Raw genomic sequence first — 26,789 nt, 5'->3', positions numbered from 1 at the left:
ACCAGGTATGTACAATCTGTTGCTCGCGAGCACTACGGTGCTCACTGATGTTTCCAAAGGTGATCAAGGCTTGTGCTTGATTTCATGTTACTGAGATCTTTATCGACAATCTAACTAAAAGAAATTTATCCCATTCAGATTAGAAAAAGTTTGGGTATATGTCAGAGTTCTCGAATACTCGTTCTTCTCGTGGTGCTTTGGTTAAATGTGGTGCTCGTCATTCATAAAAGTTTGAAAGACTATATCGTAATCCGTCATGCTCGCTGATTCACCCTAGACCGCACGATTCTTCTGATGTGATACTCAGGATCCACACCCCCATTAAAAAAGAACGCCCCCTTCAAGTTTTAATGTAAAAAGTACCCAAAATTTGCACGTTGTCATGTTGTTAGTTAAATCATATTTTAAAGCGGATGATCTTATTCTGATTATAGGCTTAAAGCAGTGTTTCCCAAACTTTTTTTCACCCACGGCTCCCTTGCCCATTTCGTGGTTCATCTACGACTAACCAGAATAGTTTGATGGATATTTTCCTATATAGAATTGTATTTCTATGCTTTATAGAAGAAACCCTCTTCAAAACGCCGAAATAGGCACAGAGATACATATCTCAAGCAAGCCTTGACGCCCTAGGAGCCGAGACGCACACTTGGGGAAACACTGAATTAATTTATGCGTATGACTAGCGCCGTTACGTGGGGAGGGAGCAGGTGGGTCTGGTGCCCCGGACCAGATGTGGGGAGAATTTCACTACTCTTTAACATTACAAAGGGGGTGCCAAAAAGCGTGCTTGCCCCGCCTGACCAAGCATCTAATTTCAGCCTTGCTTATGACTCGAGAAATGTTGAAGAATCCTTCTTCAAATCGGGATATTGTACATAATTTAACTTTGAATTTTAAAGAAACCTGATGAAAAATAGCTAGTTAATTAGGTGTATTTAACGCAGGTGTTAGGTTTTCTAAAGCAGTGTTTCTCAACCGCAGGACCGCGGCCCGGTACCCGAAACCAACGATGGCGACTGCTCTGTCCCCATAGCGGATATAAGCCGGTTACCCAGAGAGTGAGCGGCCTGGTACAGGGCCCCCGAAATCGGTCAAACCCGGTCGTGAGTGGCCGCTCACCGTTTCACTTTTGCCCATTCATTTCACATTCGTCGTGCTCATGACCGGGCTTTCCACTTACAGAAAGGAATTCAATTCCAAAGGTTCAGAATCACTGTTCTTAAGCATTCGGAGTGACATTAAAAAAATTATATTTGGCTCTAAATACAAGGACTAAAAGCATTAAAAAATATTCTCGTTAATGAAATAAAGTACCAAAGACTCGAAATTCAAAGCGATTCTACCAAAATTTACTCTCTATGGTCCGGTGTGTATATTTGAATATAAACTGTATTTGAAGGCAAACTGTGTATTTTGATTTACGGAAAATTCACTGACAATTCACCGCCGTGCAATTCACCGAAAGAAAAATTCACCAATAGAAAAAATTCCGCAACCAACAACAATACATCGACGGGAAATTCACCGATTCAACCCGACAACTAATACAAATTCGACACGAGTGAGTGAGCTGGTGATTGAGCGAGCAACTGAGCAGGGAATGCCAGAGTGAGTGATTAGGGAGTGACTGAGTGAGTGATTAGTGAGTGGTTAGGGGGTGACCGAGTGGTTAGTGAGTGACAGAGTGGTTAGTGAGTGACCTAAGAATTGAGCGAGTGACAGAAGTTCTTCGGAGGCGTTCTTCAGAGGTCAGAACATGTATTTTTTTTGGAAATTCGCTTGAAAAAATAAAACAACCTGGGGACTTTCAGAGCCGGGTCGCCGGGGTAGATCTATGGGCGCCTGGGGCAGTTAAGGACAAATCATAGACCAAGGGGCTTGTCTGGACAGACAGAGGGTATGGGAAGAGTAGGGAGGACTGGTTGTGCAAGAAACACAGGGTACCCGAAAAAAGGGTGGAGGGGCCGGTGCTATGCGCCCACTTGATGATATCCTGGGAGGGCCCCGATGTCCATTGCTGGACAGAGCCTGGGTCTTGTCTGGCTTTCAGAATGAGTGACTGGCAGAGTAGTGAGAGCGAGCTCTAGTCACAGGGCGGTATTAATCATCGACTTTTTTATTCACTCACTTACTCGCTCATTTACCCGCTCACATGTTCATTCACCCCTCCCTTGGTCACTCACCCACTCCATTGGTCATTCATTGACTCACTCACTTGACCACTGACTTGCTCAATCGTTCACTGTCTCGCTCATTCATATAATTACTTAATTGCTCACTCGTGTCGAACTGTTGTCAGTGAATTTTCTTTGGCTGAGTCGCGTTTCGGTAAATTTTCCGGATCCAATATATTTTACCCTTAACTGGCCATTGTGACTAATTGAAAAAAATCAACGCTAGTTAATTTAATTCCTGTGTTGATATTCATTCTTTCGATTAAAAATATGCTAACAGCACAAATTTACATTTACATCCGTTTTTGTCTAAAAATCAATATTTTTTTTATGGTGATGAACCATATAGAGCAGTGTTTCCCAAAGTGGGTGATGTAATGATCTGGGGACGACGACGATAGAAGCTACGGATTTGACCTAGGATCCTATGTGTTCACTTGAGTTGGGAGCGACGAGAGAAAAAAATTTCTGATGTGAAGGGGGCGAGAGATGGAACAAAAAGTTTAGGGAACTATGATAATATTATACGTTCTAGGAAAATATTCGAAGTGCTCAGAAAAATCATCCATCATTGATGAGAAAACTAAAATGAATGGGCACTAAATAAATTATTCTCATGTCTACAATGAATAAAATACTTTTTAGATAAATTTCTCACATTTCATGGAATGAAGGAAAGGAAATGAAGGGAATACAAAATCAATTTCGCGGATAAAAACTTTCCCTTGAACTCTGGTGTATATCTTCACGCTATAATAGCTCATGAAATCCGGAATCTAGTTGCCTATATATATATAGTCTAGGATTTATTGAAAAACCTAAAAAAAATTCCATTAATATTCAATGGATCCGGATGTTTTTCACCGATATATGGACTTTTTTTCCCACCGAAATCCACACCCACGTACAGTAGAAGCAAAAATAAATGTCGTCTATACTGTCATTTAGTCGATTTCTGATGTACTCTTCTATTATTCATTTATTCAAACAATAATCTCTATGCATTTTTCCCCAGGATTCCTGGTATACAGGGAGATTTTATCGGGTTTCTTCGGAACACTTTTCAATGTTTTTTCTCTCAGCGTTAAATATTACTTGGTATCTATTTCAATTACTATTTATTGAATGGAAGTTATATAAACACCTTTGAAAATACCTACGAAAAATGTGTTTGTATCCCGATATTCCTGGAATTTTTTATTTTTTTACTTTATTTTGTTTTGTTTGTATTACTTTCGGGTAGTATCATTTGGAAAAGATGAGCTAAAGGGAAAAGACGAAGCTTTCCCAGAAGATTTTATTTCTTGGGGTATTTTATATGTATACAGTATAACACTGTAATTTCATACCGTTGTGAATGAAAAAACAGGGGACATAGTAAAGAGATAGTATTCATTTTCTAGATCCGTGTTTGAATTCTAACTAAAGCCAAATCGTTGGGGCAAGGTCACTAATCGAGTATTTCATGAATAGAAGAGTATTACTTCGGTAAAAAGAATTGGAAGAGTATTACTTCGGTAAGAAAGTTCATAACGAAGTTACGCATTTTCTTACGAGAAACTAAGATATTTTTTTACATAAAGTTATGCAATTATATGCAATTATTTATTCTTTTCTGAAGCTACAGCTGATAAAGTTTTGAACATTGTGTGTGTGTGTGAGAGAGAGAGAGATTTGCAATTACTCGAATTGCCGCGATTATTATCATTAGATGCCATTCAATACAGTAAACCTCGCTACAAAGATACTCGATATAATGATAAATCCTTCTTACGATGATATATTTTCAAATCTTGTTTGGAATCGTCTATAGTTAATTTTAAACTCCTTCCGATACAATGATATCCTTTACTATGATAAAACCCCGTGTAACGATGTTTTTTGAGGAAATTATGAAATCGCTCTACGACGATATTTTTTTTATATATTTAACCCGAAATATCCTTCACTATATTTTTAAACTCGTCACGTATTTTCGTCTCATTACGTCGGTATATTTCACCTCATGATCACAGAAAGCGTAGATGAAGTTTTCGGTTTTGCTGTTTTCTGTGTAAGATGCACAAGTGCACCGGGGTAAACCACTACACAGGGGCAATACATCTAAATGAATTTTGTCAGCTACTCATTGCATTGTTTTCGTATTTTTCGTATTTCTTCATTGTTTTTGTATTTTTGCTCTGTTTATTTATTTTTACACTGCTTCTGTATTTTTATATTTATTCATCCTTTTTTATTTATTTGTTTTTATTTTTGTGCTTTACATGTTGTATATATGAAATTCTATGTATGTACATTTAATTGTGCTTAATAAAGTTTTCTCCAACATGGTCCCACCAAGGCAATGACTAAAATTGGTTGAAGCCAATGAAGTGGTGGTTCGTGTTCGGTTTGAAAGAAAGAAGGAAAGTTAATAAATTATAAATTTTTTTGCGGTGAATAAATACTCAAAAGTGCATGTTCTGTTGAGCTAGATATTACCGTATTTCTCAGCTTATCAGCTAGTGGCTCTTACGTTTAAAAAATATAACTGCGGAGGTTCTAGATGTTTATACTGAAATGAAGCACCAACGCCGATAATTTATCTCTAAGAAATAGAATATTGCATTCAGACCCAGCAAATATACATAAGCACTACATATAACAAGCATTACAAAGAAACAAGTTTTCATAGTTTACACGTAGTGGTAGTCTTTCTCGCTGTAGATATTCTTTTGTAACCTTAGAAAATTCAGCTCTGACTTCAACGATAAACACAAAATCCTTGAAGTTAGGGCTGAACAGCCTGAGGTTAAAAAAAAAGGAACTTAAATAAAAAACTCCCCCTTTTCTTTCGTTTGTACGTACAGGGACTGCTGAAAGGGCTATAAAAGCATTAATAAACTATTGAGGAATTCATTATGAGCATACAATATGTACTTGCTATCAAATTTTCGTTCATGTATATAAGAAAATACTTATTACATGACAATGAAATTCTATCAGAGAAAAATGCTGCTCTTGTTCCAAGAAATACGATTAATTTTAAATATTATAAAAGAAAAAGAATTTTAATATAATTTGATAAGTTTTGCTAAATAAAGCTACTATTTGGTGCATACCGAAGGCTCAGCATTTATTTCATCAACCGTTTGTCGTAGAAGTATAGTTTCAGTTTAACAAATTCTCAAAATGTGTTCGAAAAATTACCCTGTATCAGCTTTAAGAGTGAGAATACAGTGTTTCACAAAATGAAAAAAATTAAATTTTTATATGGTCCCTCTGTCTTCTCTATTTTTAATTAGAACGTTGCTGCCCTGTCTTTGCACAGTCCAACGAAAGAGATCCGATGTTTTTAAGAGCAATATTCGCGGGATATTTGAATTCAAAAACAGAGAAAAGTGAAAAGTTAGGAAAGGACAGCATAAATGAGAGAAAGTAGCGTTGTCTGTTAGTTTTTGCTGTTATTTCCCAACTTTTCTTCGTTTTTAGAATGAAAATATTTCAGTGAATATTACAGTTAAAAACATCGGATTTTTTTCTCTCAGAAAAAACCGTATGAATATTTAGATTATTTAGATTTTTCATTTTGTTACTCACTGTATTTTCACTCTCAAAATTGGTACAGTGTAATTTCTGAACCTCTTAAAATGGGAATCATACCTCTACGACGGACGGTTGATGAGATGAAGACCGCATCAGCACTTACAGGACACACACCCTGTTAGTTATAAGACAGATATAAAAAAGTGACTATCGATATAAAAAGTGTACTAGAAGTTTGAAGCATTAATAATATTGGGCTTATTGGAAAGTGAATTTTTTTTAAGTGATTAAATTAGTCAGTGATTATAGTACATATAAAGAAATTTTTAATTGGTAAAATTTATACAAAATGATGATCGTAGCGAGGAATTGGATCGTATCGCAGGGCAAATAGATGGACCATGGACCTAATGGATGCTCATTTTGGTTTTAACAACCCACGAGTTGGACAATAAAATAATTTCAGAGGGTATTGGGCTGCCCTACTATTTGTGGAATTCTGATTGAAAAAGGGCTAAGAATTTCGAGAGCACATTGCTTGCTCTACAGTGATGAAAAATTCAATAAAATGCTCTGATGTTCATGCCTAGAGCAGTCTTTTCATGCTCCCTAAAAAATTCATCATCCTATTCTACCTGGTTCAGTTTGTCCTTGTTTAATTAAGAGTATGCGGTTCGCTTTTTGATACCGTTCCTTTCCACGGTGTTTCACCAAAAATTTCCCAAAGGAATATAAACTTGATGGTTCGTTACAAAATTTAAATAAAATAAGAAACATTACCAAAAAAGAGGAAAATTCTGCTGTTATGGTTCACTCTAAGAAATTATGGGAAATGTAAAATATAAAATTTTCAATAAATCAGAAAAATGTCAATCAGTTCCTCGAACTTCGAACCTCCCTTTCTATTGTTCAAAAAGAAATTCACCTCGCAAAAGTCAAATTATTTGAGGTTTGACCCTGGACAGATCATATATAGTAAATCTCTTGGGTCTATTATGGATATTTGCTTTTGATTTTCTCCCCCCCCCCCCAACCCACCGTTTCCCTTATTCATGTTTTATTTCCCCCCTCCCCCTTTTTGAATGGTTAGTGCCAATAAATTCTAAATTCCAATTCTAAATTTCTAAATCGAATTGGAAATTCGCTGAGACATCAAGGATCGATTTTCACTATTCTTTAAATTTTTTGAAACTTAATTAATTTAAGTACCGAAAAAATAATAGTGACAAAAGTTGTATGACAGTTGTATTTGTATTTATAAAAAAAATCGAGAATTTCAATAACCAATATTGCCGCCAAAAAATGTTTATTCAATATATTGAACAGCGAATTTCTCCTTCGAGATAGGAAGCAAATGTTTTACTAATTGAAGTTATTTGTACAGGAAAACATATAAAAATTAAAAAAAAAAAATTGTCCCCCCCCACCGCCAATAAATATTTTTTGAGGGGGAGCGGGGTTTCAATACAGCAATTTTTCCGTGTGGCGTTTTTGCCGATCACTTTCTATATTTTACTTGAATTTAGAAATAACTTTTGATGAAATGTTATAATAATAGACAGTGCACAGAATAGTTACTCGTGCACAAAATTGAAAAAAAGAAATATTATATATTCATAGCGTGAAAAATTATGAAGCAATGCATTCGCCATGAATTTATGTCATTAGGGTATTGTATTTACTTGTAATTATAGTTACTAGTTTACTTGTAATATTTTTTTAATTTTTCATCACTATATATGTTAAGATTTGAAGAACATAGTCGTTTTGGGTATTGTTTTTTACAATCTCAGTCACGTTGCCAAGCTATTCGCTTTTGCATTTGTATAAAAATAATTTGCAGAAATTTGTATAAAAATAATTTGCAGAAATTTATATAAAAATAATTTGCAGAAATTTATATAAAAATAATTTGCAGAAATTTGTGTAAAGATAATTTATTTTAATTTTTGTAAAAATAATTGATAAAATTTCTATATAAATAATTTCTCAAAATTCTTAGAAAAAAAGACAATGGTGATTTCTTTAATTTGTACGACACAACGCGAAATTTTTTAATAATTATTAATACAAAAGTTAATTAGCATGTTGCCATATAGTGTATTCTAAAAAAAAATACTCGTGATTAAAAGTAAATGTCTCATGGAATTTTTATTAAGTATCAAGGATAAAATTGAACTTTTAGATGCACTCTAAAAGCAAATATCTGTTACAAAATATGCTTGTTAAATTCTCAGAACTGAGTGTGGTGAGTTGAAATAAAAGTTAATTATTTGATTATTCGGATGTTATATACGATGATATTCATAGTTTTTTTTTTGAAAATTGTGTCTTTCGAAAAAAAATTTAATGTGAATGCCGGGAGTCTCCAAAATCATAGTTCCAAAACGTAAATACTACGGTTGTGTATTGTCACTATGACTTACTGTATTAAGAACGCAGCAGATTGCCTCATATACTAAATACACGAAGTCCTTAGAGTAGAATAATGTTATGAACTTGTATACATATATAGATATATTATATAGTAGGAACAAAAATTGTGGTGTGAAAACCTAGAGATATGAAGATAGAGAATGACGAAATGTGGCTAAAATAGCTTTTTAAATGACGAAAGTGCTGCTCCCTTGTTCATTAAAAATAAATAAATAAAAATAAATAAATATATATCTGTACACACAAAATGAAATTATTTCAAGAAAAACGAATACAAGATAGAATTTATGCAAGAGTGAAATAGAATCTATGCTGGGGGTCGTCATCAGGGGAGGGGGGGGGGACCCCATGCATGGTTCGAAAAGAGTAGGCGTTTCTGAAGAGTGGCTACGCCTAATTGCACTGAAAATACCAACCCTTGTTCCCGACGCCTGCCTTCTCAAAAACATGTTTGGACGAAATAATGGAGTGAAAAATGAAAAAAATGGGGGTGAAGAAATACATTATTTGAATATATTTGTGTGTGTGTGTATATATATATATATAACGGTATTACTTGATAGTTAAATTTGGTGACTGAAAACTTTGTTTATGAATTCGGCTCTGGGTGACATAAATTGAAAATAGATAGAGCTCGTCAGAACACATACTTCATAATGGAAGATTACCTAAATAATTGCGCGGGGATTTTACTGTATTTTTTTAAGAAACACATCCAGCCGAAGAATACATTTTATCTAATTTCATTCGAATTTATATACAGACATATACTTTTCATTTAAAATTTGGTTTTCTAAATTGCGATTTGAACTTATGGAATAATCTTCCAACAGCTACTTGTAGACCTAACGGAGTTCTAGCAAATGGCCAGAAAAAAAAATTACGTAAATTTAAGAGCTAGAACGTACCAAAAATAGTAAGTTTTAAGTTATTTTGATAACATTCATAAATAAAACTGCTTTTGCTGAAAAATATATTTGCAAATCTCAAAGTCATTTAAGAGCATAAATATATCTTTAAAGCTGTGATGACAAAATTTTATATTGTAATTCAAATATTTATTTAATTACTATGAATGATTAATTTTTTATAAAACTCAGGATTTTATATCATTGAAAGAAAATTTTTATGTCAAAATATTTTTTTTCTAGTTTTAATATAAAATTTTATGAAAATCATCGAATGTTGGGGAAGAAATGTTGAGATTTTAGGTAAAAAAAAAAGATTAGGACACGTAATAACCGAATTGTAAAATATAATCACCACGTACTTATCTTTGTTTTCAAGTAAATTAATTTTGTGATTAAAGTAAATTAATTTTGTGAGTAAAGTAAATTAATTTTGTGAGTAAAGTAAATTAATTTTGTGAGTAAAGTAAATTAATTGTTTCAAATAAAATAAATCCTTAAGTAATTATTAGATGGATAAATTTTAATTAATTAACTTTATTCCGTTAAGTTATCTTATCTTTAAATTTTTTTGTCAAGTTGTAAAAGTAAGATTTATCCGAATTTACGGATGCTTTTATTCATCTTTTGGAAGCTTGAATGTCTCCTAAATATCCATGTTGAAATGTCAAATAAATTTCTAAAATAAATCCGTTATTTCACGAGACTAGGTGAATGAGATTCTTCGAAAACAACAATATTTTAAATATTTTTCTTTGATAAATTAAATAAGTGAGTCTTCGAGTATTAAATCGCATCATATTCAATAATGTGAATTAAACGAACTTAACATTACAATTTTTTTTAAAAGTTCCCAATGAATAATTTAATTTCACAAACTATACATCACACACAGTTTAGTTATTTCTATTTCTAGGGAAAAAGTACTCTATATACTCTACAATTGAGATAAAATATCTAATATTTTTACAATGGACTCTAGAACTCACGTGGTTAGCGCGCAAGTCTCACTGGCCTTACTTGTTAGGGCACGAAACTCTATATACAGTAAAACCTCTCTTTTGTAGACATTGGCAAGACAAAAAAAAAAATTCGTCCGCAAAAGAGGGGTGACCGTTAATGAAACGCATAAATTTTTATTTAAGGGGTAATTATTATTTGGCCGTATAAGAGGAGTGACCGCATCCGAAGAGTGTCCGTTAAGAAGGGTTTTTATTGGATTCCTTACTTGAATCATAAAGATTTCTTTTTGTTATAACGTCATATTTGAAATAGCTTATTCTAACATACGTATCTTTAATTCATTATGTTTTCCTACATATATATTTGACCATAACACATATCATAACCAATACTCCGATTATGAAAAAGTGATATTCCTACATTTATGCCTTGATTTTTTTTTCAATGGGGGAATTTACTAAAATTTTTCGCATATTTAATACTAAGTTGAATATTCGATGTTCTTCAGATAGTAAGTTTTATGACAGACAACGTACTTCATATCAGCTCTACTTACGTTCAAATTACTGTTCTTTTGTTGTCTATAGTTTAACCCATTTTCCGATGAGAATGAATCAAATTTTCTATCGATTAAAATTTTTATCATCGAAACTCTTAGAAATCAGCTCATTGTCAAAGAGCTAAACATCAGGGTAAAAAATCGTTGAACTTACACACCGATATAACGAGAGAAATACAGTTTTACAGAGAAATACAATCTCTTTCAAAGTCAAGCTTATTTTTAGCTTTTATGGGTATATCTTTGTTTTGTTCTTTTCAATACGCAGCCATATTTATTAATTTTTTGGCTATAGGATCATTTGCTGTTTAATTAAATTCTCGTTATTTTCGATCAGCATATTTATAAAATTGATTAATCCAATCACTGGTATATTCTTAAATCATTTAAAGTCAGGGATATTTTCATTGAAATACAGTGAAACCTCTCTAAACCGTCAAGTAACAACCAGGTTTTATTTTAAAGCAATTTAATGAAAACCCTCTTGAAAACGGTCAACCTCTTTCTACGGACGCAATTTGTTTCTTCGCCGGTGTCCATAAAGAGAGGCTCATTATATATTTATTATTTTTATTTTCAAAAAGTTTTATCTTCAGAAAATAGTAATTACAGAGTATATTGATTAACAAAAATGTTTTCCGCCCTCGCAATTTGTGAAATACTATATATCACAATATACAGCAGATTTTTCTTTTATGAATAATTCGACTGAAGAAAACTATGTCATAGATCAAACACTACTTGTTAGAATAGCCAGCGTTTTCGTTAGATTTGGAACAAGTTTGAAAGCATTAAAGAGATCGAAGCTGTTTTAAAAGTGGCATCAACAGGTGCAAACAAACCATTGCACGAGTATCTCCATTGTTTATTAATGCAAATATAGATCATGGAAGGTAATGCAAGTCGAGAAAATATTATTGTCGAACAGTTTTTTGATAGTTTCTGACATTTCTCGGGAAATGAAAAACAGTTTTTGAGCGGTTTCTAAATTCTTAAAAACGTTAGCATCCTGTCGGACAGGCCAAGAAGTACGGTACATTCAATATCGAATATTAACTTTGGATTGAATTTATGCAAAGATTAACTTAATTTAAATTGCCGTAAAAATTAATGTACACTTCTAAATATATAAGAGAAAAAGAGAGGTTGCATAAGAGAAATAAAAAATACAATACATTCTTGAAATGAATATACCATGATCAAAGCGAATGAAATGTACGTTTAGTAGTTGAAAAATGAGGTAAAACTTTTGTTTTACATCCTGAGCACCAGGGCTATAATTTGCTAATCACACAGGTACCTACAGTTGATAATGGATTCCTGCAGATTATATAAAAGCCTACATATTGTCAAGCTGACATTGGAACCACGACGTATCGAAGTTTTTAATTTTATTTGGTCTCTATATACAAAATTCAGCGGAGATGTGTCAAAAAATGATAGATTCGTATTCACGATACAATATGAATTTTTGTATTCAGAGAGATAGATAGAAAATATAAGTCACGATGGCTATTTAACTTACATTTCTCACCGAAAGCTGAATTACTCACGAAAATTCCGTGCGTTTACATGAGTTTAATATCATTAAAATTCCCTTCTGTGGATTCGGTAATTTTGATTATGAAATTTCTATCGGGTGTGTGTGTGTTTCTTTCAAATTTTGAGATGCTGCCAGGAAAATATGCACATTTTGCATATTAATTTAAAAACAAAAAGCAATAAAAGAAGGGGTGAAGGAAACTTGAAGTGTGTAAAATCACAAGAAGAAAGTACTCACGTGTCTGAGCAAAGCTCAAAACTTTCTCGGTGGTGATGTGGAACTCATCTTCCTCGCCGTATTCAGGGCCGGGCACGAAGTTCTGCCCCGGGTAATCCGCTTGCATGTTGTAGTGATCCAACAGGTTTTCCAACGGCGGTGCATTCGGTATATTAATCCCAGTAACGTTGGGTGGTTTCTTTAGTCCCAGCTGACTCAAGATCTGGTTCCTGATACCGGCCAGGCGGATGGCTTTCCTCTCCTGACTCGCGGCACACCGACTGCAATTGTGGTGCTGCTGCTGCTGTTGGTGATGGTCCTTATCGGTCACTGTAAGGTCCTCGTCATCCACTACTGATGGTTTCGTTTCGTGATGATGATGGTGATGATGATGGTGCTGCTGCTGAGTCCTCCCTTCTTCGAGCCATTCTTTCTCGAAGTCTCTCGGTCGGTCTTCGAAAAATTCCGATTTTGTTTTACGATTCGCGTAGCCGGAGCTCGCACCCGAAACACATAAAAGGAACATGGCAAAAAGCAATGGAATGTAAGACATGGCTAACGTTTTCTTTGAGAGGAAACTTTTTTTTCCCCTCTTCTTCAATTATAATACGTATATACTAATATAAATATCACTTGTATTGCAATTATTTGTTGTGACGCTTGAGTTGTAGAGCACGGGCAGCGAGGAACCTTTGATTGATTACGAGCGCGCACACGCTCACGTGGTGAGATGACCCAACGAGGTTTATCACGGCTTTATCAACCTGCTGGGGTGAGCGCGACCGAAAACATTGCGCGCACATGTATCCACAAATAATCACAGTCTTGTCACTTTACTCTGTCTGGTGGCGAAAGACTTCTCACAGCGTTTTTATATAGAGAGTGCCACGAGAGCTAAGAGACACGCCCCTCACCCCCTAAATGATTGGCAGCGGCTTACCGCTGACCCCACCTCTCACAGCGCTCTCAAACCGACCAATAGGTATTTCGAATGAAAAAAAAATATAATAAATAAGTAAGCACACTCTTACAGATGGAAGAAGCCCAACATTTTTCGAGAAAAAAGAACATTACGCGCGCGTTTAGAAATTCCACGCATAAGGGAGAAGAGAGAGGAAAGAAAGAAACACACAAGAAAAGAGAAAGAAGCGTTTTTTGACAGAGGAAAAATTCAATATAAGAGAGAGAGCGTTGGGATGAAAAACGGTCCCAACACTGAACCCTGTGGTACCTGCAGCGGGATATTCCGCCCAACGTAAAACGCGGCAACAGACAATTTGAAAATCGGGCCGAAAGAATCGAGCGTTTCCATTTTCGGATCAAATGCGGTCGCGATCGGATCGGAAAAGCGCCGAAAAGGACTTGAAAAAAGCGCCAGGGATGATGATCTCTCCATCTTTTACATGCGTTATGTGAATGGCTGTAGACTTAACGAAATGGAGACTTAGTTCAAGGAGGTCGCAAAAGGGTACCAATCGCAACACGGCATCACTGTATCTATTCCAATCAAGTTATTAACCAATTCCAATTGGCTGGCCATTTATTTCCATTTTTTTTTCCTGATTTTTTTTTTTATTGGAGAGAGAATTTCTTTTTCTCTTTTATCCCTTTTTTTTTTGTTTTTTTTTTGTTTTCCTTTGGTTTTCTTATGTTAAGGACGTTTCTTGTTCTCGCGCTGAGCGATGAACTGACTGATAAAAGAATTGAGATAGAAATAATAATAGTAATAAACTCTTCTTCTACGGGTTTGTATATTCAATTAGGTTTGGTATCATCAAATTTACTGATTTTTATCAAATATGTGATGTAACTACCGTTAGCAATAATGTATCGAGTGATATCTCATTATATTTAGTTGATGATACATAACGTTAAGAATATCCATTTTTTTTAAATTTTTGTCAAATTTCTTATAACAGTATGTATTTTCAATCTTCTCGTGCACTAATTTTTGTTTTACTCATTTTATTCAAAGAAATATTGAAGCATGATATCGACTTTGTTGAAAATCTTAATTACAAAATAATTTTTGAAACCAAATTGGCATCCTCGGAAAAAAAAAATTGGATGCAAAAATCACATTGAATTACACGTAAAAAATTATTGTAAGAAAAAAATATTCACGTAACCTATCTTCATATCAGGATAGTGTTTATGATAACATAAAAGTAAAATAATGATATTGAGAATATATTCATGGATGAAAATTTAACACATTGCCAGTTCAATAAATGTATTATATGATTTTCTTTACTCAAAATGTATACAATTCAAGTTTCACTCATTAGACACATCTAGATACTTATTTAAAATGCACTTATATATCAAATACACAACACATGCGGGATGATTTTATTTTTATATTTGATGGTAAAATAATTTACGTATTTTCATTATTTATTATTTTTTTGGAATATGGATCTTCATTATTTTAACACATAGATATATACATAGACAGAAAAAAGCTCTTACATCAGTTTTTTTTATTTAAATTATGTTTGATTTTGTCATATCATATCCTAAATTGTTTCAATGAATTTCTAGGTAATAAAATTATACACCGGCTAGAAATAAAATGATTGTTAAATTTAATGGAAGAGTAAATGAATATGCACACATTGTGTCTATCCAAAGGTAAATATATCTAAAATTTTTTAAAAAGTATAATAATGAGAGTATAATTAAGTATATAACGAAATAACATATATAATAAAGTATATAATGAAATAACATATATAATAAAGTATATAATGAAATAACATATATAATAAAGTATATAATGAAATAACATCTTATATATAAATGTGAAAGTATGTATGTATGTATGTATGTATGTATGTATGTATGCTCTTTATACAAATCTACAGTTTTAGACCGATCGTCGCCAGATTTTGCATATATACCAAACAGGTCCGGGATTGAACCGTAGGCTACTTTAAAAGTTCGTCAGAGCTGAGCAAATGCCCGAAATGGGCGAAAAACTGTCGGGCAACAATGGTTTTGGGGCCTCAACAATTACTTTCGGAACGTTTACTTTGGTTACCGTGGTTCCCAACAATGCATTTCAGACATGTATATGCCTATACTATGGTTTGTCACATTTTTAACGCTGCCATCATAACAGTTCATTCCTTTATAATGGTTTGGCTCTTTTCCAATACTCCCAGTAATTGAAGAAAACCCTGGAAGCGCCAGATATTTTTGCTTGCATGTATACAGGGTGTCCTGTAAGTGCTAATGTGGCCTTTATCTCATCAACCACCCATCGTTGAGGTATAGTTTCAATTTAAAAAGTGCTTAAAAGGAGTTTGAATAATATTCGCTGCAGAAGCTGGACATCTGACGTCACTAACAACAGAGGACAACAACTACGACGATAAAACAGGGAATAAAAATGTTCTACGCCAGCTGATGAACTCAATGCTTGCCTCAAATCATCAGCACTCTACTTCACCAAGCACCAACTCTGGCCATATCGCTACATTGCAATTTACTGCCATTAGTGAGATGGGTTGGAAGTGAAGGTGCTGTCTATCAGTGGTCGCCTCGAGTTTGTTAGGACATCAACACTCTGGCACGAAGCTAAAAAATTATCATTATCCACCGACATGCGAGTTCAACTGCAAAATGACTCAGCACTGCTATCATTTTCACATCAGTTGATAAAACTTGGCAATGGAAGAATTCCCGTAGACCCAAGCACTGGACTGATAACGTTCCCAAATGGATTTTGCCAGTTATTATATATATATAAACTCAGTTCAAGAACTTGCAGACAAAGTCTTCCCAAACATTCAACAAAATCACCGAAACCATGAGTGGCTTTGTGAGAGTGCGATTCTGGCACCGAAAAATGAGTGTGAACAAGATCAACGGAAAAATCCTAAAAATTATTCCGGGAGACTCCACATCTTACAAATCGGCTGACACTGTCAGAGACACAGCGCAGACAGTTCTGTATCCTGCAGAATTTCTGAACTCTTTGGATATTCCGGGTGTGCCACCACACAATTTGACCCTCAAAGTCGGAGCACCTGTAATGCTTTTAAGAAAATTTGGAGACACCGATACTCTGCTATGGCAACAGACTCTGCGTGAAGAAATTGCACAATTGCATCATTGAAGCAACGATTCTAACTGGATGCGACAAAGAAAAAGAAGTCTTCATTCCACGTATCCCAATCATCACCGAAGAAATGCCATTCACTTTCAAGCGATTACAGTTCCCGATTCGTTTAGCTTTTGCCATGACAATCAACAAAGTGCAAGGCCAGTTGTTAGCAGTGGCAGGTATCAACTTACTTGAGCCCTGTTTTTAACACGGACACCTTTTCGTCACCTGTTCGCGTGTTGGTAATCCCAAAAATTTGTACATCTACACACCAGATGGAAAAAGAAAAAATATTGTGTATCCACAAGCGATTGCCTCAAGTTTTTAATTAAAATATTTAAAAATGTGAAAGTAATTTTCTCTTATTTGATGCAGAAATTTTTTTGATTAAGAAATAATTAATAAGCTATACGTATATAAATTTTTTACGGGGCGGGCAACGTCGCCGGGTATCAGCTAGTCTTATATATAAATGTGAAAGTATGTATGTATGTATGTATGTATGTATGTATGCTCTTTATACAAATCTACAGTTTTAGACCGATCGTCGCCAGATTTTGCATATATACCAAACAGGTCCGGGATTGAACCGTAGGCTACTTTAAAAGTTCGTCAGAGCTGAGCAAATGCCCGAAATGGGCGAAAAACTGTCGGGCAACAATGGTTTTGGGGCCTCAACAATTACTTTCGGAACGTTTACTTTGGTTACCGTGGTTCCCAACAATGCATTTCAGACATGTATATGCCTATACTATGGTTTGTCACATTTTTAACGCTGCCATCATAACAGTTCATTCCTTTATAATGGTTTGGCTCTTTTCCAATACTCCCAGTAATTGAAGAAAACCCTGGAAGCGCCAGATATTTTTGCTTGCATGTATACAGGGTGTCCTGTAAGTGCTAATGTGGCCTTTATCTCATCAACCACCCATCGTTGAGGTATAGTTTCAATTTAAAAAGTGCTTAAAAGGAGTTTGAATAATATTCCCTGCAGAAGCTGGACATATCGCGTCACTAACAACAGAGAACAACAACTACGGCGATAAAACTGGGAATAAAAATGTTCAACGCCAGCTGACGAACTCAATGCTCGCCTCAAATCATCAGCACTCTACTTCACCAAGCACCAACTCTGGCCATATCGCTACATTGCAATTTACTGCCATTAGTGAGATGGGTTGGAAGTGAAGGTGCTGTCTATCGGTGGTCGCCTCGAGTTTGTTAGGACATCAACACTCTGGCACGAAGCTAAAAAATTATCATTATCCACCAACATGCGAGTTCAACTGCAAAATGACTCGGCACTGCTATCATTTTCACATCAGTTGATCAAACTTGGCAATGGAAGAATTCCCGTAGACCCAAGCACTGGACTGATAACGTTCCCAAATGGATTTTGCCAGTTATTATATATATAAACTCAGTTCAAGAACTTGCAGACAAAGTCTTCCCAAACATTCAACAAAATCACCGAAACCGTGAGTGGCTTTGTGAGAGTGCGATTCTGGCACCGAAAAATGACCGTGTGAACAAGATCAACGGAAAAATCCTAAAAATTATTCCGGGAGACTCCACATCTTACAAATCGGTTGACACTGTCACAGACACAGCGCAGAAAGTTATGTATCCTGCAGAATTTTTAAACTCTTTGGATATTCCGGGTGTGCCACCACACAACTTGACCCTCAAAGTCGGAGCACCTATAATGATTTTAAGAAATTTGGAGACACCGATACTCTGCAATGGCAACAGACTCTGCGTGAAGAAATTGCGCAATTACCTCATTGAAGCAACGATTCTAACTGGATGTGCTGGAGGAGAAGACGTCTTCATTCCACGTACCCCAATTATCACTGAAGAAATGCCATTCACTTTAAAGCGATTACAGTTCCCGATTCATTTAGCTTTTCCCATGACAATCAACAAAGCGCAAGGCCAGTAGTTAGTAGTGGCAGGTATCAACCTACTTGAGCCCTGTATTTCTCACGGACAGCTTTTAGTTGCCTGTTCGCGTGTTGGTAATCCCAAAAATTTGTACATCTACGCACCAGATGGACAAACAAAAATATTGTGTTTCCACAAGCGATTGCCTGAAGTTTTTAATTAAAATATTTAAAAATTAAAGTAAATTTTTTTTTACTAAATGCAGAAATATTTTGATTAAGAAATAAGTAATAAGCTATATATATGTAAATTTTTTACAGGGCGGGCAACGTCGCCGGGTATCAGCTAGTATATAATAAAGTATATAATGACAGTATAGTAATTGAAGTATAGACATTAATAATATATACTGTAATATATACTATAGGTAAGAATGATAAGGATCAAAGAAAGTGTTTTACTGAATTTCTTGGGGAAGTTTTCTTCACGTAAAAAAATAATTAATTTCACCTTTAAAAAATTCCGGGTTTTATATGTTCACGCATGATACATTACATTGTGTATTTACTGTTTAATGAACCTAACACTATAGTATTGACATAAAACTTACTTAAAATTTTACTTGCTGTAAATCACGTTATAAATAGTTTTGCGTGTGCAATGCTGTAATTTACTTGATTTATAAATTTCTCGCATATTTTATGCAAAAAAAAATTGAATAATACTTATGCAAAATTACAATTAAAATGTAGGAAAAATACATTAATTAAAACACATAATGCTATTCATCTTCGTTAATGACACTCATCGTAATTTTCGAATTTTATGGAACTTGAATGATACAATACCAGCCATATACTGGATTATAAAAAAATAAAAAAAATTAATAAATGTATAATAATAAATAAATCGTATATTAACAGATGCATTCGCTGCATGCCCCCCCCTCCTAGAGCAGGGGCTCCTGGGGTGGGACCTTTAGCGGGCCCCCAAATCAGACTTTTCCCGGGTCCCCCTTTATAGTGAAAATTTATATGTGAAAAAACAAAAACAAACATTACAAGAATCGTCCCTAGGCTGGAGGCCTGTCAGCCCCATTGTGGTGGCCATGATTCGCTGTATATGTTAGTATTTAATCTAAAAAAATATTTATAAATAAATGTTACATTAACGCGATTTATTTCACAAATATCAAAACATTTCGATACTTGTGTGAGGTTGAAACATTTCCCACAGCATGTCAACATGCTTGCAATCGGAAATTTGGAGTGGGAATGACGAAATATTAACGAAAATACCTAAACATGAAAATTGCGCAAATATTTGTCGTTTTGTTGGTTCCTCTATTGTAGATGGAAATTGCAAACAAATATATATAAGAATGTATTAATATATATTTCACATTTAATTTAACTATTTACTGAGGTTTTGAATGTTTTTAGGATGTATAAATGCTATTTCTATCGAGTGTAGTTTAAACATTATTATAATACTTCATAAGTTCATTTAAATTCATTTAAAGAAAGGACAAAATACAATAGATTCGGCATTCGCTAAAATTTAAAAAATGAAAGCGGCCTTGAATATTTTACATATAATTTTAATTTAGGTTCGAAATGAATTAAATAAATGAAAATAATAGAAAAAAGATTTTTTTGAAAAAAAAAAGTTGTTTGTTAATAATGGAGTTTGTTTATTTTCCGTGAGGTAACAAATTAATAAGTAGATTTATATAATATTCACATAAATTATATAACAGTAATATATTCACGTATTTTCTTTTAGAAGTGTGTAAATTCCGTTTTCTTTCGCTTTCTATTTATGTCATGTGATTATTTTATGGTGTTTCTCCTCTTACGTTTTTAAAAATATAATTTTAGAGGCTTATACTGATGCGGCACTGCAATTAAGTTTCATTTCAAAAAACACGATTTCCAACCATTTACAGAAGCTAACGTGTAGCTTTTAAATATCGATTAATTATATATATACATAAATTGCATTCTTAAAATTCAGTATTGGCTCGAAGCGCTCACCGAGCATTTTTCAAACGAAAATTTGTCTGAAAAATACAAGTGAAATGTAATTACATGAAAATTTAAATTTTCACTTTGGAAAGTTGCGGCATTTAGCCAGTACGGTAAATATATTGAAAAATTGTTTTCTCAGTTTTTTACTGTAGTGCTTATGGCAAGAAATACGGTAATTATTTCTATTATGCCGTTTATTAATATCATAACCTTTACATCGCTGTATCGGTTTCATAATTTGGTAGTTTCACGAAATCAAAACGAACGCAAAAAGAAAAATGGTAAGTTATACTGAAGAAAATCATACTTTCTTTCAAATACTCGAATATAATATTTTTTACTTACTTTGCCGCCTCGAAGCCAACTGGTCAGCTCACTGGTTTTCGGTTCGGTAAATCTTGGTTTGAATTCCGGTGAGAGACATGGAAGCATGGCCGTCGGAATCAGCTTCGGGCTTCGGGGTCCAGATCCAATTGGATCCCGTACGCAAGGCCGCGATGCGAAAATACATTATCAGATGACACTTATTGATGGTTTTCATCATTAAATTCTCAAGGGATTCATTCACCATATTTTGCAGCGCTCGTTTCGATGAATACCTGTTAATAATAACCAAGAAGATGTTTTTTAAAAAAAATATTTGTTACTCGTCTATCGAATATTATAAGTTTATGGCTGCAGCGCTGTTGATGGATAAATGAAAAATATCACAGGCTTTTATTTTGAAAGTAAATTTATTTATTCATGAATTGCTTAATTAACCGATCAAATATGACGTTTTGTTTTACACTTTGAATGAAAATAATATTTATTGGTTTTTTTTCTACACTTTGAATGAAAATTCATTTTATTTTTATATATAAGAGCGGGTTTATAATAAGTAAGGTATCGTATCTGTGGTGTATTGAATTATACGTACAAATCATCGTTTCGGTAGGTCGTGGTTCGAATGTTGGGCTTGAGCGTGTAGGCTTTTATACAATCAATAAGAATCTACAGTATATAATAGATTGTTATTGATTGTATAAAAGCCTACATGTTCAAGCCCAACATTCAAACCAGGGTCAACAGACCAACATTGAAACGGTAATTTGTACGAATTTTACCAATCACAAAAGTTGAGTTTTACCTAATTTTTCAGCTATTAAACGTGCATTTCATTCGCTTTCATCACTGCTTGCAATTTAAAGAATTTATGTTCTTCAATTTGAATATACAACCTTTTTTTTCCCTCTTATATATTGCAAATGTGCGTCGATTTTCATGGTTCATTTAGATTGAGTTAATCTTCATTTTCACGTAATATTCGATTGAATGTATTATTAAAAGTCACAGTACGGCCTAATTCTTGGCCTATCCCACACAGTGCCTACATTTTTAAGAACATAATTTTGGAAGCTTGTGGTTATATTGACGCGATACCTAAGCTAACTATTTTTTTAAAGAAAAATATAATCTCCAAGAAATTTACTATACATTTATATCGTAAATAATTACATTTCACTTCAACTATTCAAAATCTGTTCTGAGCATTCAGTAAGCATTTTCTCATATGAATATTTGATTTTAGAACGTAAGAAAAACGTAATTACTAGAAATTGAATTTTCACTATTGTTGCAATCACGCAGAACAAATTCATTTTATTAATTTCGAATACGGCGCTTGCTCCAAAAACTGTATGGCAGTAGGAAACGCGGGGTGTAATGATTTTAGTTTTTAAGTCATTTGTAGGGCATCTATCGTTTAAATATGAAACATATGGTGTATTGTTTGGCAAAAAACCCTGCGGCAAACAATACGGTACTTCGCTAAGCCGCATTCGTTATTCACGAAATTTGTGCTCGGTCTCTGGCCGATGTTCAGGCGTGGTTCTCACCGAATCATTCCTTACATGTTGCTGGTAAGCGCTTGGCATACCCGGCTGAGCGTTACAGCGTCTCTATAAGAACACACATAGTCTATATGTCCATTTAAGAGAACATTTAAGCAAAAATATTGTATTCACGTAATGATAAGCGTGGAAAATCGATTTAAACAATAAACATTTGTAGTATCGATTTCAGTCCTCAGAGAGATTGGTTTTTAAATTTATTTCAAAAACGAATGGAGAAACAAAAATCAAAAATAATAATTCTCTCTTTTGCATATAAAAGTTATATGTGTCATTAAATCGATATCTTATCGATTTACTTCGATAAATATAACCGACTGGTCAAGTGTTCGTCAATCACCGTTCCGTTCTACGGTCACTCCCTCCAACTCGCGCTTCATTTTAAAGTATGTAAATAAAAGCTGATGGATTTCGTCATCAATTATCTCATTCTCATATTATGCATTTCAATTGCCTTTTCGCCACTGTCTGATTTTCACTGATAAAATAATCAAATGAACCTTCTTTTTTTTATATAATGCTATGATGCTGCTGGTTTATCAACGCGTTAAGACTCTGGTTTTGGAATGTTTATGGGTCCAAGTTTCAGACACACGTGTTTTAATCCTCACAATTTTATATTTTATATAAGACTATCGAATAAAAACGTGTCATAAAGTAGTGGTTCCAAAATTTTTTGAAACGTGACTCCCCACATGTGCATTCCATGTGCAACTAGGATCACTTATCTGGCTATTCTTATTGATGAGCGGTTTAGGTTTTCTGAGCATTGGTTTTTTTCAGCGATGGTCAGAAAAACGAATAGAATGCTCGGTTTCATTCTCGAAAAGGTCTCTTCCGTTATCCTAAAGTGATCCTTCCACTTTTTTGGGGTTTAGTTCGTCCTGGACCACACAAATGGGGCTTAAGCTATAAAGAAATGCTTGATTTCATTGGAAAAATGGAGGTGTCGGGGGAGGGGGGGGGGTATGATCAAAGTATTCAAAATTTTCACCGGGATGAATAAAATGGACCATGAGTTATTAATACATCGTCAATCAACTGCTTCGACTCGGGGACACTAGTATAGATTCGTAAGGGATAATTCTAGGTTGTGGTGTCGCAGAAAGTATTTCTCTAATAGGGTTGTAAATAAATGGAATAGCTTACCTCCGAGGATCGTGAATTCTAACACAATTGAGAGAAATGCTGAAAAAGAAATACGATAAACATGTAAACATTGGGTAAATCGAAAAGCTATTCATCGTTAGAATAAGACTTATTGACTTATTACTCTTAAGTATATTTACATTTTTTGCATAATTATTGGTTTTTTTATTGCTCGTCGTTGGGTTCCTGTATTTTTTTGTTAGATTCGACATCCATACTTTTCATATGGACATCTTTTTTTTCCAGCCACCTCGTTGGGCATTTTGTCTGTAGTGGCATTTGTATTTGACAAGAATTTTATTGGCGATTCTTTTATACGGGGTGACCATTTGCGCGGTATTTCGGGACATTCCTGATTATTTTATTAGTAAATTTGCTTTCATTTCCTTAATCAATGATAACTGAAATCAAATTAATTTTCAATATTTTGTAGGCAGAACTCTGTTTTATTGTGAAATTTCAAAGTAACCACTTGTTCTTCAGTTTTACCCCTTTCCCCGACCCAACACAGCGCAAGTTGGCGTATCGAGCGCATCGTAATGTTTCAGAGTGGAAAACTTGGTAACCAAACTGTGGGTCAATATTACCAAACGCAGGGCTCAGCGCAAAAATATTCTCGGGTTCCCTCATAGGAAGAATGATAACAACCCACACGTTTTGGGAACCACAGATATAATGGAATCAGCATCTTAGATTCCAAATATATCCGATTCAGTTATTAATGAGAAAACAGAATTTCTAAATTTCATTGGGATTAGTACATATGGACACAAAGCTGAATCCATAAGATGCTGAGTATGAGAGGCAATATAGGTATATATATAAAGAATGTAACGAAATGACGTGGGACAATCGCAAATTTTTAATTATCACTGAATCAATGGAACTTTGGTTACACTGATCAGTAAGATTGAAGCCGCTGCGGTGGTCGAGTGGTCATGGTGACGGACTCGCATAGCGAGTACCCGGGTTCGAACCTCACAGTGATGGTCAGCTGCAGTTGAATTTCCATGGTCCCCAACTTTCAGTCGCAAATGCGAACCAATCTCCCGGTTAAAAAGTTTCGCCACGGAGAGCAACAGACCTACATACACTGGAATAAATATTTAATCATTATACTTCATTCAAAATTTGAAAATATAGATGACACCACTGGAAAATTCACACACAACAGCTCTATACACGCACTTGGACTGTTAGGTACATTCACACTACTGGCTCAATTCAATCGGCAGTGTTCTTGGCGATAACCCATGGTGATAAACCGGAGTTGCACTCGGTTTGAAAATAAAAATGAAGGACTGTTCGAAGTTTACAGCTGGTGCTCCTTAGAAAGAATGAACGTCGTATTATAGAGACCTGAATGTGAGTGTTATATTTGATAAATTGAAGGAAATAAAACTTATAAACGAATACAGAGTATGGATTACACTAGAAAATGGCTGGGGGAGAAAGAAATCGCTTTCACAGTAAAGAAGTGTTCTTCTCAAAGACAGAATACACCCTGATTAATATAACTTGTTCAGTTTCAAATTCTAGTCTTACTCAAAGCGAAATTGCCTATGCGGTGATGGAGCAAAATTTCGTTATTGGTACTTTTTCTATATACCAAGCGTTTCTCAACTTCTTTGAATCAAAGGATTCAATTCAAACGTTCCAATGAAATGTCCGAAACCAATTCGACAGACCACCAACTCACATCATGAGTAGCATTGACCAGGTCATCCGCATTTTGTGGGACATTCTTGCAGTTTTGGCGGTTTCAATGTCTTTTTGAAGGATTCGCCTGTAAGGAAGGATATTTGTGTGAAACATTTTACCACTAATGGCCACGTTTTTGGTGGCAACTGGCAACGCTGCATGTTTTCGCATATTTAAAATTCAAATTTCCCGTATTTAATGATTGAAATATGGTCACGTTAGGCGCGATTTTTTTTTTTCATGAAATAAATTTTTTTACTGCGATTTTCAATAGCCGTTCATTATCCCGCTTTCATCGATTGTAGCTATAAATGGCGAATTTGTCAATAATTGTATATTTGGTGATAATTAGCGATTCCCCGTATATAGAATCGTAGTTTCCAATATTTTCCCTCGATCAAATGTTCTCGCCCGAAGTATGAAGGTTTAATTTCTTTTTGAACCTATAAGTATATTAATAATTATCGGTTGCAACAATTAAATAATTTTGTTTTCATTCAAACGAAATTTAATAGCCAGACTGCTAGCGGACCATTTGTCATCTTTGAGCATCTCCTCTGATCCTCTGACAACAGGTTAAGAAACGCTGTTTCCATTATATACTGTGCATATAGGCGGAGATAGACTTGGAAGTCTGGGGGGGGGGCACGACAATCATGATGTCAATTCATATATACACATATACATTAGATCAGTTCGTCGACTCCACCTTTGACGCTGGAAGGGGGGGGGGGCGGGGGGCAATGCTCCCCCCCTATCTCCGTCCATGACTGTGCATAGCAAACAGGGGGTATGGCGTTTTACTGGCTAACCGCTGATCTTAGAGGTATACATCCAGTTAAAAAAGTTTCCAAATAATGTGTGTATCGGCCAAACTCAGATATGTCACTAATGTTTCAAGGAGTTGCATAGTTATTAAAATAAAAAAAAAAATAACTCTTTATACAATCTCCACGTGTCCAAAAATCCAACTAGAAAGTTGTTGCCATGTCTCTCCTGGTGCCAAAAAAAAAAAAAAAAAAAAAAAAAAAAAATCCACGTTTCTAAGTGCAATATTCGCTAAGATATTCAAAAAAACGGAGAAAAGTTGTTGAAAAAAAAGCAATGTTGAATACGAATAAACCGTTTACCCGCATTGAACGCTGTTTTTTTTCCAACTTTCCTCCGTTTTTCGAATTCAAATATCTCAGTGAATATTGCTCTTAGCAATATGGATTTTTTTTTTCGTTGGCATCAGGAGAAACAGGGAAACAAGTTTCTGATTGGATTTCCAGGCACATGGGAACTGCATTAAAAGTTAATTTCTTTATATTTTAATAACTACACAACTCCTTGCAATATGAATGGCATATCTGAGTACTACGCATTATTTGGATACTTTCTAAATGGAAGTATACCTCTAGGATCAATGGTTAGCCAGTAAAATGCCGTACCCCATTTGCTATGCGTCATGTGTAAATATTTTCTGTTGTTAAACAAGTCAGAGTTGGTTCGGCCGAGTGCGTCTTTCGAATAATCTATTCCACCCATTCTTGGAACAGATGGACGTAGAAACGGATGACATCTTAAAAATGGCGATTATTGAAATGTTGTCTAATCTCAGTACCACGGTTCATTACAATATTTTTTTCAGACAAAAACACGCGCTCACCCCAAAAGACTCTGTTATCAATTTTTACCTATAGTCACTTAATA

General features: G+C 34.6%; 1 protein-coding gene and 1 long non-coding RNA gene across 3 annotated transcripts in view; both read right to left on the bottom strand.

Annotated features, from left to right (window-relative positions):
• LOC149071191 (growth/differentiation factor 8-like) overlaps positions 1–13,741 on the bottom strand; it is a 47,927-nt gene extending 34,186 nt beyond the window's left edge. The window contains exon 1 of the mRNA XM_089248135.1: positions 12,349–13,741. Within this exon, the coding sequence (XP_089104261.1) occupies positions 12,349–12,880 (532 nt within the window). The 5' untranslated portion in view covers positions 12,881–13,741. The remainder of the gene's footprint in view (positions 1–12,348) is intronic.
• Positions 13,742–19,130: 5,389 nt separating this feature from the next.
• LOC149071190 (uncharacterized) overlaps positions 19,131–26,789 on the bottom strand; it is a 55,005-nt gene continuing 47,346 nt past the window's right edge. For both annotated transcript variants that reach the window (XR_016194681.1, XR_016194682.1), the window contains exons 5-7: positions 23,394–23,432; positions 20,698–20,951; positions 19,131–19,180 (exon numbers count right to left, since the gene is read on the bottom strand). This is a non-coding gene — a long non-coding RNA (uncharacterized LOC149071190). The remainder of the gene's footprint in view (positions 19,181–20,697; positions 20,952–23,393; positions 23,433–26,789) is intronic.

This window comes from Pholcus phalangioides, unplaced genomic scaffold, assembly GCF_987345545.1.
Source record: "Pholcus phalangioides strain wild (caught in Gottingen) unplaced genomic scaffold, Ppha-v1.0 ptg000019l_1, whole genome shotgun sequence".
Classification (NCBI taxonomy): Eukaryota; Metazoa; Arthropoda; class Arachnida; order Araneae; family Pholcidae; genus Pholcus; species Pholcus phalangioides.
This window is presented reverse-complemented; position numbering and strand designations above follow the sequence as displayed.